Consider the following 14,881-nt stretch of genomic DNA (forward strand, 5'->3'; position numbering starts at 1 on the left):
AATCAGCTGGACTTCCTTAGATATTTAAGGAATTATCTAATTCTGTGTCAATTATTACACTCTACTCTACTCCCACGTTATATTTCTTGTTTCATACAAGTATAAAAAATTGTTGAATGACTCTGGAAAAGGAATTTATGGAAGACTGTGGTGAACATATTAATAAATCTATGAAAACACGAGGAAACAGAATGAAAGGTTGTTTGCACAAATCTTTATTAACATTTTTTGTAAAAATCAGAGTTAGCAAATAAAGTGATGACAGCAGCAGGTTTCAGCAGACAGAAGTTTTGATGCTAAAGAGCCAGCGTTCTCACTTGTCCTTCTCCCTGTCATCTTTCTTTTTCTTCTTCTTCTTCCTGTCATGGTGGTGGCCATCAGGGGATCGGGAATCCCTGGCAAGAGCAAAACTTGAGGCATCAAAAACATAATTCTCTTTTATGAACACAAAGTACCCAAAAACATGTTTATTCTAAATGTTTATAAGCACATGAGAGATTTTCATCTCAGAAATAAACATGTTGGAAATCCAAACTGAGGGCTGAATGGGTCATTTCTTACCTCTCCCTCCTTTTCTTCTTCTTCTTCCTCTCTTTGTCTTGGCTTCGTTCTCGACTTCGTTCTCGGCTGCGACGCCGTTTACCGTGCGAATGATGCGACTCTGAGGATTTCGACCGTCTTCTATCCAGCCAGCGACTGAAAACACACCATATTATGTCTTTGCAACAGTGATTTATTTATTCACTGAAAGAAACATTGTTTTTATTTACCCTTGAGGAGATTGAGCAGATCTAGACGAGTGCTTCTCATCCTCCTCCTCCTTCCACTGCCTGGCGAGTTCCTCTGAATGGACACTGATCACCTCTCTGATTACCTGCAGAATGACAAACATCTCATTTTATCTCTTTCAACTCATCATTCTTTGTTTTTACAGTTTTAGTCTTTTCATCCAGATTTTGTGCACTTTTCTATTAGCTTTGACAGAAGATGATTACAATTAATATTTTAAAATCCATTTATCTTTACTGTATTTAAATGCAGTGAAGCGATTCCAATAAATACATTCATCAGCAGGAAATTGATTTTATGATCAATTTGCATAAAATTGTATTGTGCATAAATTGTATTTTATGCAAATTGACAGAATACAAGTATACAATCAATAGAAATTCAGTGTGACAGATAACACGTAATTAAATGAAATCATGTTATAAATCAGCTTTTGTTAATTAGTAATTATATGTTTTTTTATTTCAGTCCTGAAAACACCAGAATTTGCATAGAACCTTATATTTTTGACTAAATGAGTAAGCTTTAAATCAGTTTTATTATTTCTAGCAGTCTGTATTAATCAAAAAACTGTTTGAAACAAGCATAGGTTAGTAAAAATGTCTACCTGGCTGCTAAAATGTTAATACACCAAAAAATAAAGTCAGACAGATATGTGAGGAAAGAAGTTAAATCATAAAGAATAAAGCAGCAAATTAAAGCTTTTATGATGAGCTGATTAAAAAATAAGGTATTTAAGTTGCATTTAACTGGAATATATGAGAACACTTCAGTCTGTAGAAGAGAGGATGGAAGGATTTACCTCAGTGTAGGATTTCTTAGTGATGTGGACGTTCTTGGCTCTGTAGGACTGACGTCGCCTCTTGTAGTCCCTCATCTCTGCCATCAGCTCCAGGTGACTCTTTGGCTCATTCTGCTGTTCATCTGAACCAAACAAACACAATCAACTATCCAAATCTTCTGGAGGAGAAGTGAAAAATGTATTTTTTTTCCCATTTATTCAATAGAAGACACTGCCAGTGTTGAGTGATTGTCACCTTTTTTAAGTTTTGAAACCAAATCTACGTAGAGATCCTCGTTGGAAGACGCAGCCTCACTCTGCTGGCCGAGGACGCCGACCACGTGATCGTAAAGAGCCAATCGGTCTGCAACAGTGAGGTCACACACCGCCCGCTTGTGGTTCTGCGGCACATCGACGGGCTGGCCAGAGTACTGACCTGATGAAGGACCACAGAGGTTTTACACACCAACACAAGACTCACACTTACCAGATGACTTCAAATTCACAACTGACTGCCTGACACTAACAATACTGATCAGATAACCAACCAGGAATTAATATATAAATAAAAAAACATACTGAAATGTGCAGAACTTTGTTCATTTGTCACAATTTTATTTATTTTTTAGATTAAGGCCAAAATAAATGTTTGTCACAATCAGTGTAAACCTGCAGACACTCACACTCAAAGGATTGGAAGCTTGCTCTGCTAAAGTGAAATAAGCTCAACTGGTTCAGTTAAAGTCGTGATAGATTACGCACGACATCTTCTATACCATTGGTGTTTTATTTCAAGACACCACTGGATGTCGTCTAGAGTTTGAAAGAGTTTTAGGCCTTGAATATGTGTCAACAGTGTGCAGAATGCTTTGAATAAGTCTGTAACAATAAGCAGTTAATTGCATGATAAATTAAAAATGCGTATTCTGACGGTTAATGTTTTTGTAGGGCAATTTTGTTCACGCAGATATAATGATCCATTTTATTATTATTTTCGGATGTAGTTTTTGTTTCCTTTTCATTTATAAAATATGCACATATATATTTATATTTGGTTGTTTTGTCTTATTTTGGAAAATGGTTTCCAGTTCCAGAGTGGAGTGTTTTGTAGAAAATTAAAGTTTTGTATTTTTTGAGAGGGCAAACTTGCACTATTATGCCATTATGTACATAGTAGTTGAAAATGGTCTCAAAACAACAATTATCACAATGATTTCTGGGAAAATTTTTTTATAATTTAAGTTCAATTGTTGTCCAGAAGAAAATTTTAAGCTCAGTGTTGAGTTTATTTACCAAGACTTTATGCCACTGAGTTATTTTTTACAGATGACAAATTATAGAAGCTACACCTCCACAAATTCTAAAGCTGTTCACATTTTGTCATTTTTTAGATATTATAAACATCATACCCCATTATTATCAACATTATCATCATAATTAATCGATCATTTTCAGTGAGATACGTTTAAAAATGACAATTTTATGAATACAGAAACTGAAAATATTTATATTTGGAACATTCTCTGCAGATCTGACGGACTGTGCCTTCCCCAAGACGTAAAGGGAAAAGTTGGCGCTAAAGAGTCCCACAGCCCCACCTTGTGGTCTAAAAAGGATATGACAATAAAAGGATACTGCACGTTATCAGGCAAGCCTGAACCAGAGCAGCAGCATTTTCTAGAGCCCATCTCTTCTCTAATACTCACCACTGTTGCTGCAAACAGAACACACAATACACAGATCAGAAGTGACATCTAGTGAAGGTATTATGCCTTGGGTGTAAAAATTAGACATTGGATGCCTCCTCTTTAAGATTCGAACAAGAAGAAATGCTGACTGGTTGTTTTGAGTTAAAGTTCTTAAGTTGAGATGGTACCTTGCCAGAAGACTCCTTCCATCTTCATCAGTGGAGCTGCAGATCTAGCCTTTAGAATAACCTGGTGCTGGGTTGATTTGTCTACAAAAAGAAAATTTAAATTAATAAAAAAAAAACAAATCTAAGAAACTGGGATAAAGAGTAATTTACAATTTAAAGTTAATCTTAATATTTAATTAAATTAGAATAATTTTATTGTCCTTTCTCAAAGCACCCTTATAGAAATAAGAAGTTAAAAAGTTAAACTTCAGGAAATCTCAGTAACATGAAATTAACTGACTGAAAGAAACAAACAAAAAATATTAAGCGAGTAAATTACAAAATGCAGTAAAAAATTATTCACCCATTAAAAATGTTTTGATGTTTCTGTTTTCATAACAGACAGAGGGATCACACATCTCTTCCTGCAAAACAGTGATAGGAAATATTACAGCATTTACACAAGAGGGACATGATTCAAAAACGCATCATATAAAAATATATACATTTCTCTGACATAGAAAAAAACATCTTTCCACCATCATGTATAAATCTTTCAGTACGGACATTATCTGAGAGCTGATGCAAAGAGAGCAGAAAAAGATCCAATATTAATAGTCAAAGAAATGCTTTGCAAGCTACACAAAAAAGTGACATCTAATGGAGGCAGTATGATTTGGGTGTAAAAGTTAGACATTAGATGCCTCCTTATTAAGACTGGAACAAGAAGAAATGCTGACTGGTTGAGTTAAAGTTCTTAGGTTGGTATAATACAAAACTGTTTTTTAGCAGTTTTCATTTTTCCCCCCATTGAACATTTGCACAATAATATTTATTTAGACATATTTTTGTAAACATACATTTTCCACAAATAAGTAGTAAGAAAATGTATCCACTCTCTTTTTGCAAAAGCTTTGTTTTATTCCTTACAGTGAATGCCATGTAACATTCGCAGCATGGCAGCAAAAATAGATATTTTGATTTTAAAGCGTCTAAAGTGTCTCTCAAGGTATTTTTCCTTTAATTAGACCATCACCTGTTCCTCAGTAGAGTAACCCATTTTCCGGAGCATGCAGGAAGCTTTGTGTTTTTCTAAGGTTCTGACTGGGACTATGTGGTTGGAGTCATAAGGACATTGCTCCATTGGTTCCTGGGAAAACATCAACAGCAAGGAGAAGAAAATAGAATCAGAACAACAAAAACACCATGCCTCTATTTCATGTAAATTAGTTAAGTATTGAACACTTAAAAGCTCGCATCAAAAAGCTGTACAGGCAAAATAAGCCTGAATCTCACACTACCAAATGAGAGAACGCATATACATATGAACAGCATAATTTATTTTAACAGAGAAAAAACACAACAAAACGCTTCAAGAGAAAATAACAGAAAACACACCAGACCAAATACGTAAATTAGACATTTATTTCTGAAGAAAAAAATATGTTTTGTAGGGTTGTAAACAGAAAGCAGAAGCTACCTGACTGAAGTCCTCGTCGTTCTCCTGCGACCATCCCAGCGTTTCAAATAGTTCATTTAACTGTTTCTGGCACGTCTCAGTAAATTCTGTCAGCTCCTGTAGACGGTCCAGTCGGTCCTGAAGGGCTTCCGACTGAACAGGGTCCGACATTGTTATATTTTAGCATAAAATTAAACCAAACATTTGAAAACTGTACTGGAGGAAGCCATGATGTTCTGCCGCTCGAGATAATGACGCATGCGCAAGATTGGCGGAAATGTGTGACGCGTGGAAGCAACCTGCACCACCCACTGGATGGAGTGAGAAACAACGGCGTCAATTTTCGTAGTACACTGTGTGCTTCTGACCGCTAACATGATCTTAGGCTGGACTTTGTTCATCCAACCAACTCCCTAAAACAACTATTAATTTCATCTGTTAACATTTTAAGTCACCAAGTCACAGACTAAAACTGTTTCAATTAATTCACTTAATCATTTTTCACTCTATAAACATCCTTCTACATGTTGGTCTACATTATCTTCATAAATAACTTTTGATTTTCAGTGGAAATGGATTGGAAAGAAGATTTCATACACATATCTATATCTATATTGGGAACATTCCTTGCAGATCTGACTGAATGAAGAGGGGTAAGTCATGCGACAAACGTCGGCAGGTCGTGAATCAAACCTGCAACCACCACGAGGACTAAGGCCTCAATATGTGGATTGTGCTTTGCCCCTGCGCCACCACAACACCCCTGATAAAACACTGTTTGAGCCCTTCAAATTAGATTGTTTTTTATACAAGGTGCTCAATCAGCTTCTCTTAGATGTGATTTTATCTGTTTTATATTTCCCTGTTTCATCTTTAATGTTGTGTGTTATATGTTTCACAGAAATACATCATAAATAAAAATTTTTTTTAAAGACCATACTTTTTGTGGTTTCAACAAGTACACATTGAAATGTCACCTTTTTCTTTAATTTGTTAAAAAAAAAAACATTTTTCTGATTAGTAAAATCAGAGCGCCATGAAAGTCACCCAGGTCTTCATGGTGGGTAGAGCTGCTCGCCTGGCAAAAATTCAACATCCAGAAAATCATCTGCAAGCAGATCCTCAGTCCTGGGAAGAGAAGAACAGCAACTCTTAAAAAAAACCATGCACATATGTTTATATAAGGATATAAAGTAATCTGAAATCTTTACCATAAAACAGAGATAAAAATCTTTGTCCTCACATTAATTCAACAGTGTTTGCAGTCTCACTGCAAAACAATATTCTCAATTACGTTCAAATTTAGTTTGCTCAATTTATCACCCACTGGTTCAACTTTACCATGTGATTATTAATAATTTGCTTGTATTAAATTATTTAGCTTAGTAGCCTATCTGATTATATGTAGATGATCCAAAACTATGAGAGTTGTTACATGACAGTCCAGTTCTTCTTCTTTTACTTTTTGTGATAATTTGCAACTGTTCCCATCAGTTTAGACATGTAAAAGTAATCAAATGTTGACAAATATCAAAGTCCTGGAAATAAGCAAACATATAGAAGAATCCTTATTCTACAGAAGTATATTTAGGCCCGAGCAGCTAAGCGCTGCGAAGGCCTATTGTAATCGCGCTGTTTCTTATTAGGCCCGAGCAGCTAAGCGCTGCGAGAGCCTATTGAAACTGTGCTGTAAATTATTATTATTATTATTATTCTTATTCTTCCGTAAAATAAATTGGCTTTTTGGGGGCTTTATCATATTCAAAAACTCACCAAACTTGGCGGGGGCATAGAGCCCGGTGAAAATTTACGTATTTTAAGGTCCCCAGAAAAATCGCACAAGAAACGGCTCAAGGGCGCCACCTAGCAAATTTCAAAAGACCCTTTCCTATTCACTTACTTTATCGTACAGACTTGAAACTTGGTACACTTGTACAGCTCCCCAAGACACTCAGAATTTACAATTAATGTCATAGTGCAAGTATCACAGAATGTCGGCCATTTTGGATTGAAGTTCCGATTTTGGCCGTTCACAGGGTTCGCATTTTTTCGAACTAGTCCTAGGGACTTCGATCGATCGGCTTCAAACTCAGTCAGATCGTTCATAAGGCATGGCCGATCCAAAGTTATCAGAGTTTTGCGGTTTTTTTTCTTCTAAATGGAGTTACCTGGGGTCAAAGTTCACCTTGTCGCCATGAAAAATAAAAGGGTTATAACTTTTACAACAAAACTCACAGCAGCACCAAACTTTCAGTGATTGATCATCAACGGGTCCCCTACAACACCCAATGGTCAAATGATGACATCACTTAGGCCACGCCCCCTGACAACAGGAAGTGTCATGTTTTACTGTGAACGGTCCTTATCTGACCCCTTTGACCTAATAAACATGAAACTGTGTCCACAGACAGAAAACATGTTGGTGTGTCATGGATTCCAACCCTGTTTGGCTTTGATGGACCAGGTGGGCGTGGCGGCATGGCGAAGTGACCTGTAACGCCGTCGCCATACGTTTGGCTGTAGATTCCTCAATCTTGTGCCCAGCTGCACCAAACTTGACATGAGTGATCCTGGTGGGATGCCTGACGATCCTATGTCGTCATAGTCTGACGTCATCTAAGCCCCGCCCCCTCAGAACAGGAAGTGCCTTTTATTGACTTGTACAGCTCCATCTCTGGCTCTCTCGACCTAATCAAGATGATTCTGTGTTGGATGACAGATAACATGTTGGTCTCACTTGCTTTAAAGCGCCAAGAGTTTTCAGTAGAGGGCGTGGCCGTGGCAGCGCGGCGAAGCAGAGGGAACGCCGCCGCCATACGTTTGGCTCTAGATTCCACATCATTCAGACCAGCTGCACCAAACTCACTAGGATGCATCCTTATTCATCCACGAACAGGAATCCATAACAGTCGTTGATGGGCGTGGCCTAATTTCTCTACAGCGCCCCCTAGAAATTTTTAAATGATCAGCCCCAAGCCATGCTTTAACCTAGAATTATGAAACTTGGTACACATGTGTATCATGTCAGGACCTACAAAAAAGTCTCTTGGAGCCATGGTGCAAACCCAACAGGAAGTCGGCCATTTTGGATCAAAATCAGCCATTTCCTCTTTTTCATAGACATCGCATCTGATCTATCTCCTCCTGCAGCTTTTGAGATAGAGACTTCAAACTCAGTCAGCAGAGACTTGAGACATTAAAGATGAAAAGTTATCGTAGGAATTTTTCTATGTCAAAGCATGTGGGCGTGGCTAAGTCCCAAACTTTGACTATTCGCCATGAAACATCAAGATGCAATAACTTCCACATAGAAGGTCACAGCTGCATCAGACTTCCTATATCTGACTACAGACCACCCCTCATCACATTGAGATGGTCAGTTGATGACATCACCTTAACCCCGCCCACTTCCGACAGGAAGTCACCTGTTTTTTCTATTGTATGTCTTACTTTTACTCTCTAAGTCATATGGGTTTCATCCGGTGTAGGCTGACATGACATGATATGATGATGAACTCTCCCATGATGAACTCGACTGACCCGTGGGGGCGTGGCTAAGTCCCAAACTTTGACTATACAGCATGAAACATGAATGTGAAATAACTTCCAAATGCCAGGTCACAGCTGCATCAGACTTTCTATGTCTCATTATAGACCAGCCTTCATCATAGTTAGGTGGTCGATTGATGACATCACCCTAGCCCCGCCCACTTCCGACAGGAAGTAACCTCTTTCTTCAATTGTATGTCTTACTTTTACTCTCTAATTCTTATGGGTTTCATCCTGTGCAGGCTGACATGAAATGACATGATGATGAACTCTCCCATGATGAACTCTACTGACCCGTGGGGGCGTGGCTAAGTCCCAAACTTTGACTATACACCATGAAACATGAATGTGAAATAACTTCCAAATGCCAGGTCAGAGCTGCATCAGACTTTCTATGTCTCATTATAGACCAGACCTCATCACAGTTAGGTGGTCGATTGATGACATCACCTTAGCCACGCCCACTTCCGACAGGAAGTCACCTGTTTTTTCTACTGTATGTCTGACTTTTACTCTCTAAGTCATATGGGTTTCATGCTTTGCAGACTGACATAAAATGACATGAAGATGAACTCTGTAAATGCCTACTGACCCGTGGAGGCGTGGCCAGATGGCAGTCCCTCGCCATATGCAAACGATCATCTCTTATTCACACACGCATCATCCCATTTGCTCCAGACTTTTTATGAGTGACACTTGTGAACCTCTAAGGAGCCCAATAGAGTTTAATTGCAATTTGACTCCACTGCGCACCCAGGTTAATCAAACACCTGTGTCTCCTTGCGATATCAGCTGATCTACACCAGATTTTTGTGCATTGTCTGGGAGCAATGTCGAACATGACAGGTGACTATCTTCAGGGCGGGTTTGGCAGCTCCTTGAGAGCAAGGCGGTGGCTGGGGGTAGGCGGTGGCTGGGGTGACATGGTGCTGAGGGGAGGCAGTGGCTGGGGGGAGGTGGTGCTGAGGGGAGGCGGTGGCTGGGGGGAGGTGGTGCTGGAACATACGCGGTGGCTATAGGCTTGAGCGGCGCTTGGCTGCGAGGGCCGCTTGAGGCTCCGCGGAGCTTTAATTAGGCCCGAGCAGCTAAGCGCTGCGAGAGCCTATTGAAACTGTGCTGTAAATTATTAGGCCCGAGCAGCTAAGCGCTGCGAGAGCCTATTGAAACCTTACTGTTTCTTATTATTATAGTTCTTCAGCCAAATGAATTGGCTTTTTGGGGGCTTTATCATATTCAAAAACTCACCAAACTTGGCGGGGGCATAGAGCCCGTGTAAAATTTACGTATTTTAAGGTACCTGCAAAAATCGCACAAGAAACGGCTCAAGGGCGCCACCTAGCAACTTTCAAAAGACCCTTTCCTATTCACTTACTTTATCGTAGAGACTTGAAACTTGGTACACTTGTACAGCTCCCCAAAACACTCTGAATTTACAATTAATGTCATAGTGCAAGTATCACAGATTGTCGGCCATTTTGGATTAAAGTTCCGATTTTGATCCGATTTTGGGCGTTTGCAGGGTTCGCATTTGATCGAACTTGTCCTAGGGATTTCGATCGATCGGCTTCAAACTCGGTCAGATCGTTCATAAGGCATGGCCGATCCAAAGTTATCGTAGGTTTGCGTTTTCGGGCTTGCTGAAGGGGTCTTTCCGGGGGTCAAAGGTCACCGATTCGCCATGAAACATCAAACTGTTATAACTCTTTGAAAAAAACTCATAGAAGCACCAAACTTTCAGTGATTGATCATCATGGGATGCTCTACAATACCCAACGGTCAAATGATGACGTCACTTAGGCCACGCCCCCTGAGAACAGGAAGTGTCATTTTTTACGCTGAACGGTCGCTATCTGACCCCTTTGACCTAATCGAGGTGAAACTGTGTCCACAGACAGAAAACATGTTGGTGTGTTGAGGATTCCAAGCCAAGCTCATTTGAATCCAGCAGGTGGGCGTGGCGGCGTGGCGAAGTGACCCTAAACGCCGTGTCCTTACGTTTGGCTGTGGATTCCACAATTTTGAGGCCAGCTGCACCAAACTTTACATGAGTGATCCTGGTAGGGTCCCCTACGATCCTATGTTGTCATAGTCTGACGTCATCTAAGCCCCGCCCCCTCAGAACAGGAAGTGCTTTTTTTTCCATGGAAAGCTGCCTTTCTGGCTCACTGCACCTAATCAACATGATTCTGTGTTGGATGACAGATAACATGTTAGTCTCACTTGCTTTAAAGCGCCAAGAGTCTTCTGTAGAGGGCGTGGCCGTGGGACCGCGGCGAAGCAGAGGTAACGCCGCCGCCATACGTTTGGCTCTAGATTCCACATCGTTCAGCCCAGCTGCACCAAACTCACTAGGATGCATCCTTATCCATCCCCGAACAGGAATCCATAACAGTCGTTGATGGGCGTGGCCTAATTTCTCTACAGCGCCCCCTAGAAATTTTTAAATGATCAGCCCCAAGCCATGCTTTAACCTAGAATTATGAAACTTGGTACACATGTGTATCATGTCAGGACCTACAAAAAAGTCTCTTGGAGCCATGGTGCAAACCCAACAGGAAGTCGGCCATTTTGGATCAAAATCAGCCATTTCCTCTTTTTCATAGACATCGCATCTGATCTATCTCCTCCTGCAGCTTTTGAGATAGAGACTTCAAACTCAGTCAGCAGAGACTTGAGACATTAAAGATGAAAAGTTATCGTAGGAATTTTTCTATGTCAAAGCATGTGGGCGTGGCTAAGTCCCAAACTTTGACTATTCGCCATGAAACATCAAGATGCAATAACTTCCACATAGAAGGTCACAGCTGCATCAGACTTCCTATATCTGACTACAGACCACCCCTCATCACATTGAGATGGTCAGTTGATGACATCACCTTAACCCCGCCCACTTCCGACAGGAAGTCACCTGTTTTTTCTATTGGATGTCTTACTTTTACTCTCTAAGTCATATGGGTTTCATCCGGTGTAGGCTGACATGACATGATATGATGATGAACTCTCCCATGATGAACTCGACTGACCCGTGGTGGCGTGGCTAAGTGACCTGTAACGCCGTCGCCATACGTTTGGCTGTAGATTCCTCAATCTTGTGCCCAGCTGCACCAAACTTGACATGAGTGATCCTGGTGGGATGCCTGACGATCCTATGTCGTCATAGTCTGACGTCATCTAAGCCCCGCCCCCTCAGAACAGGAAGTGCCTTTTATTGACTTGTACAGCTCCATCTCTGGCTCTCTCGACCTAATCAAGATGATTCTGTGTTGGATGACAGATAACATGTTGGTCTCACTTGCTTTAAAGCGCCAAGAGTTTTCAGTAGAGGGCGTGGCCGTGGCAGCGCGGCGAAGCAGAGGGAACGCCGCCGCCATACGTTTGGCTCTAGATTCCACATCATTCAGACCAGCTGCACCAAACTCACTAGGATGCATCCTTATTCATCCACGAACAGGAATCCATAACAGTCGTTGATGGGCGTGGCCTAATTTCTCTACAGCGCCCCCTAGAAATTTTTAAATGATCAGCCCCAAGCCATGCTTTAACCTAGAATTATGAAACTTGGTACACATGTGTATCATGTCAGGACCTACAAAAAAGTCTCTTGGAGCCATGGTGCAAACCCAACAGGAAGTCGGCCATTTTGGATCAAAATCAGCCATTTCCTCTTTTTCATAGACATCGCATCTGATCTATCTCCTCCTGCAGCTTTTGAGATAGAGACTTCAAACTCAGTCAGCAGAGACTTGAGACATTAAAGATGAAAAGTTATCGTAGGAATTTTTCTATGTCAAAGCATGTGGGCGTGGCTAAGTCCCAAACTTTGACTATTCGCCATGAAACATCAAGATGCAATAACTTCCACATAGAAGGTCACAGCTGCATCAGACTTCCTATATCTGACTACAGACCACCCCTCATCACATTGAGATGGTCAGTTGATGACATCACCTTAACCCCGCCCACTTCCGACAGGAAGTCACCTGTTTTTTCTATTGTATGTCTTACTTTTACTCTCTAAGTCATATGGGTTTCATCCGGTGTAGGCTGACATGACATGATATGATGATGAACTCTCCCATGATGAACTCGACTGACCCGTGGGGGCGTGGCTAAGTCCCAAACTTTGACTATACAGCATGAAACATGAATGTGAAATAACTTCCAAATGCCAGGTCACAGCTGCATCAGACTTTCTATGTCTCATTATAGACCAGCCTTCATCATAGTTAGGTGGTCGATTGATGACATCACCCTAGCCCCGCCCACTTCCGACAGGAAGTAACCTCTTTCTTCAATTGTATGTCTTACTTTTACTCTCTAATTCTTATGGGTTTCATCCTGTGCAGGCTGACATGAAATGACATGATGATGAACTCTCCCATGATGAACTCTACTGACCCGTGGGGGCGTGGCTAAGTCCCAAACTTTGACTATACACCATGAAACATGAATGTGAAATAACTTCCAAATGCCAGGTCAGAGCTGCATCAGACTTTCTATGTCTCATTATAGACCAGACCTCATCACAGTTAGGTGGTCGATTGATGACATCACCTTAGCCACGCCCACTTCCGACAGGAAGTCACCTGTTTTTTCTACTGTATGTCTGACTTTTACTCTCTAAGTCATATGGGTTTCATGCTTTGCAGACTGACATAAAATGACATGAAGATGAACTCTGTAAATGCCTACTGACCCGTGGAGGCGTGGCCAGATGGCAGTCCCTCGCCATATGCAAACGATCATCTCTTATTCACACACGCATCATCCCATTTGCTCCAGACTTTTTATGAGTGACACTTGTGAACCTCTAAGGAGCCCAATAGAGTTTAATTGCAATTTGACTCCACTGCGCACCCAGGTTAATCAAACACCTGTGTCTCCTTGCGATATCAGCTGATCTACACCAGATTTTTGTGCATTGTCTGGGAGCAATGTCGAACATGACAGGTGACTATCTTCAGGGCGGGTTTGGCAGCTCCTTGAGAGCAAGGCGGTGGCTGGGGGTAGGCGGTGGCTGGGGTGACATGGTGCTGAGGGGAGGCAGTGGCTGGGGGGAGGTGGTGCTGAGGGGAGGCGGTGGCTGGGGGGAGGTGGTGCTGGAACATACGCGGTGGCTATAGGCTTGAGCGGCGCTTGGCTGCGAGGGCCGCTTGAGGCTCCGCGGAGCTTTAATTAGGCCCGAGCAGCTAAGCGCTGCGAGAGCCTATTGAAACTGTGCTGTAAATTATTAGGCCCGAGCAGCTAAGCGCTGCGAGAGCCTATTGAAACCTTACTGTTTCTTATTATTATAGTTCTTCAGCCAAATGAATTGGCTTTTTGGGGGCTTTATCATATTCAAAAACTCACCAAACTTGGCGGGGGCATAGAGCCCGTGTAAAATTTACGTATTTTAAGGTACCTGCAAAAATCGCACAAGAAACGGCTCAAGGGCGCCACCTAGCAACTTTCAAAAGACCCTTTCCTATTCACTTACTTTATCGTAGAGACTTGAAACTTGGTACACTTGTACAGCTCCCCAAAACACTCTGAATTTACAATTAATGTCATAGTGCAAGTATCACAGATTGTCGGCCATTTTGGATTAAAGTTCCGATTTTGATCCGATTTTGGGCGTTTGCAGGGTTCGCATTTGATCGAACTTGTCCTAGGGATTTCGATCGATCGGCTTCAAACTCGGTCAGATCGTTCATAAGGCATGGCCGATCCAAAGTTATCGTAGGTTTGCGTTTTCGGGCTTGCTGAAGGGGTCTTTCCGGGGGTCAAAGGTCACCGATTCGCCATGAAACATCAAACTGTTATAACTCTTTGAAAAAAACTCATAGAAGCACCAAACTTTCAGTGATTGATCATCATGGGATGCTCTACAATACCCAACGGTCAAATGATGACGTCACTTAGGCCACGCCCCCTGAGAACAGGAAGTGTCATTTTTTACGCTGAACGGTCGCTATCTGACCCCTTTGACCTAATCGAGGTGAAACTGTGTCCACAGACAGAAAACATGTTGGTGTGTTGAGGATTCCAAGCCAAGCTCATTTGAATCCAGCAGGTGGGCGTGGCGGCGTGGCGAAGTGACCCTAAACGCCGTGTCCTTACGTTTGGCTGTGGATTCCACAATTTTGAGGCCAGCTGCACCAAACTTTACATGAGTGATCCTGGTAGGGTCCCCTACGATCCTATGTTGTCATAGTCTGACGTCATCTAAGCCCCGCCCCCTCAGAACAGGAAGTGCTTTTTTTTCCATGGAAAGCTGCCTTTCTGGCTCACTGCACCTAATCAACATGATTCTGTGTTGGATGACAGATAACATGTTAGTCTCACTTGCTTTAAAGCGCCAAGAGTCTTCTGTAGAGGGCGTGGCCGTGGGACCGCGGCGAAGCAGAGGTAACGCCGCCGCCATACGTTTGGCTCTAGATTCCACATCGTTCAGCCCAGCTGCACCAAA

General features: G+C 41.7%; 1 protein-coding gene across 1 annotated transcript; it reads right to left on the reverse strand.

Annotated features, from left to right (window-relative positions):
• Positions 1-192: 192 nt before the first annotated feature.
• On the reverse strand, positions 193-5,145 carry snrnp48 (small nuclear ribonucleoprotein 48 (U11/U12)). The gene is made up of 9 exons (XM_015000631.2): positions 4,906-5,145; positions 4,462-4,575; positions 3,790-3,850; positions 3,447-3,527; positions 1,827-2,006; positions 1,592-1,713; positions 771-874; positions 562-696; positions 193-395 (listed from the first exon to the last, which is right to left on the reverse strand). Exons 1-9 carry the CDS (start codon positions 5,053-5,055, stop codon positions 314-316), a joined length of 1,029 nt encoding a protein of 342 aa, XP_014856117.2. The 5' UTR covers positions 5,056-5,145; the 3' UTR covers positions 193-313.
• Between the last annotated feature and the right edge of the window lie 9,736 nt (positions 5,146-14,881).

This window comes from Poecilia mexicana, unplaced genomic scaffold (assembly GCF_051168715.1).
Source record: "Poecilia mexicana isolate PSO_F unplaced genomic scaffold, ASM5116871v1 scaffold_16, whole genome shotgun sequence".
Lineage (NCBI taxonomy): Eukaryota > Metazoa > Chordata > Actinopteri > Cyprinodontiformes > Poeciliidae > Poecilia > Poecilia mexicana.

Coding starts and splice junctions, on each gene's coding strand:
- snrnp48 (XM_015000631.2), bottom strand. CDS start 5,055: ATGTCGGACCCTGTTCAGTCGGAAGCCCTTCAGGACCGACTGGACCGT. Junction 3,528..3,789: donor CATCAAAACATTTTTAATGG/GTGAATAATTTT, acceptor TTCTTTTTGTAG/ACAAATCAACCCAGCACCAG. Junction 1,714..1,826: donor GGTTTCAAAACTTAAAAAAG/GTGACAATCACT, acceptor TGTTTGGTTCAG/ATGAACAGCAGAATGAGCCA.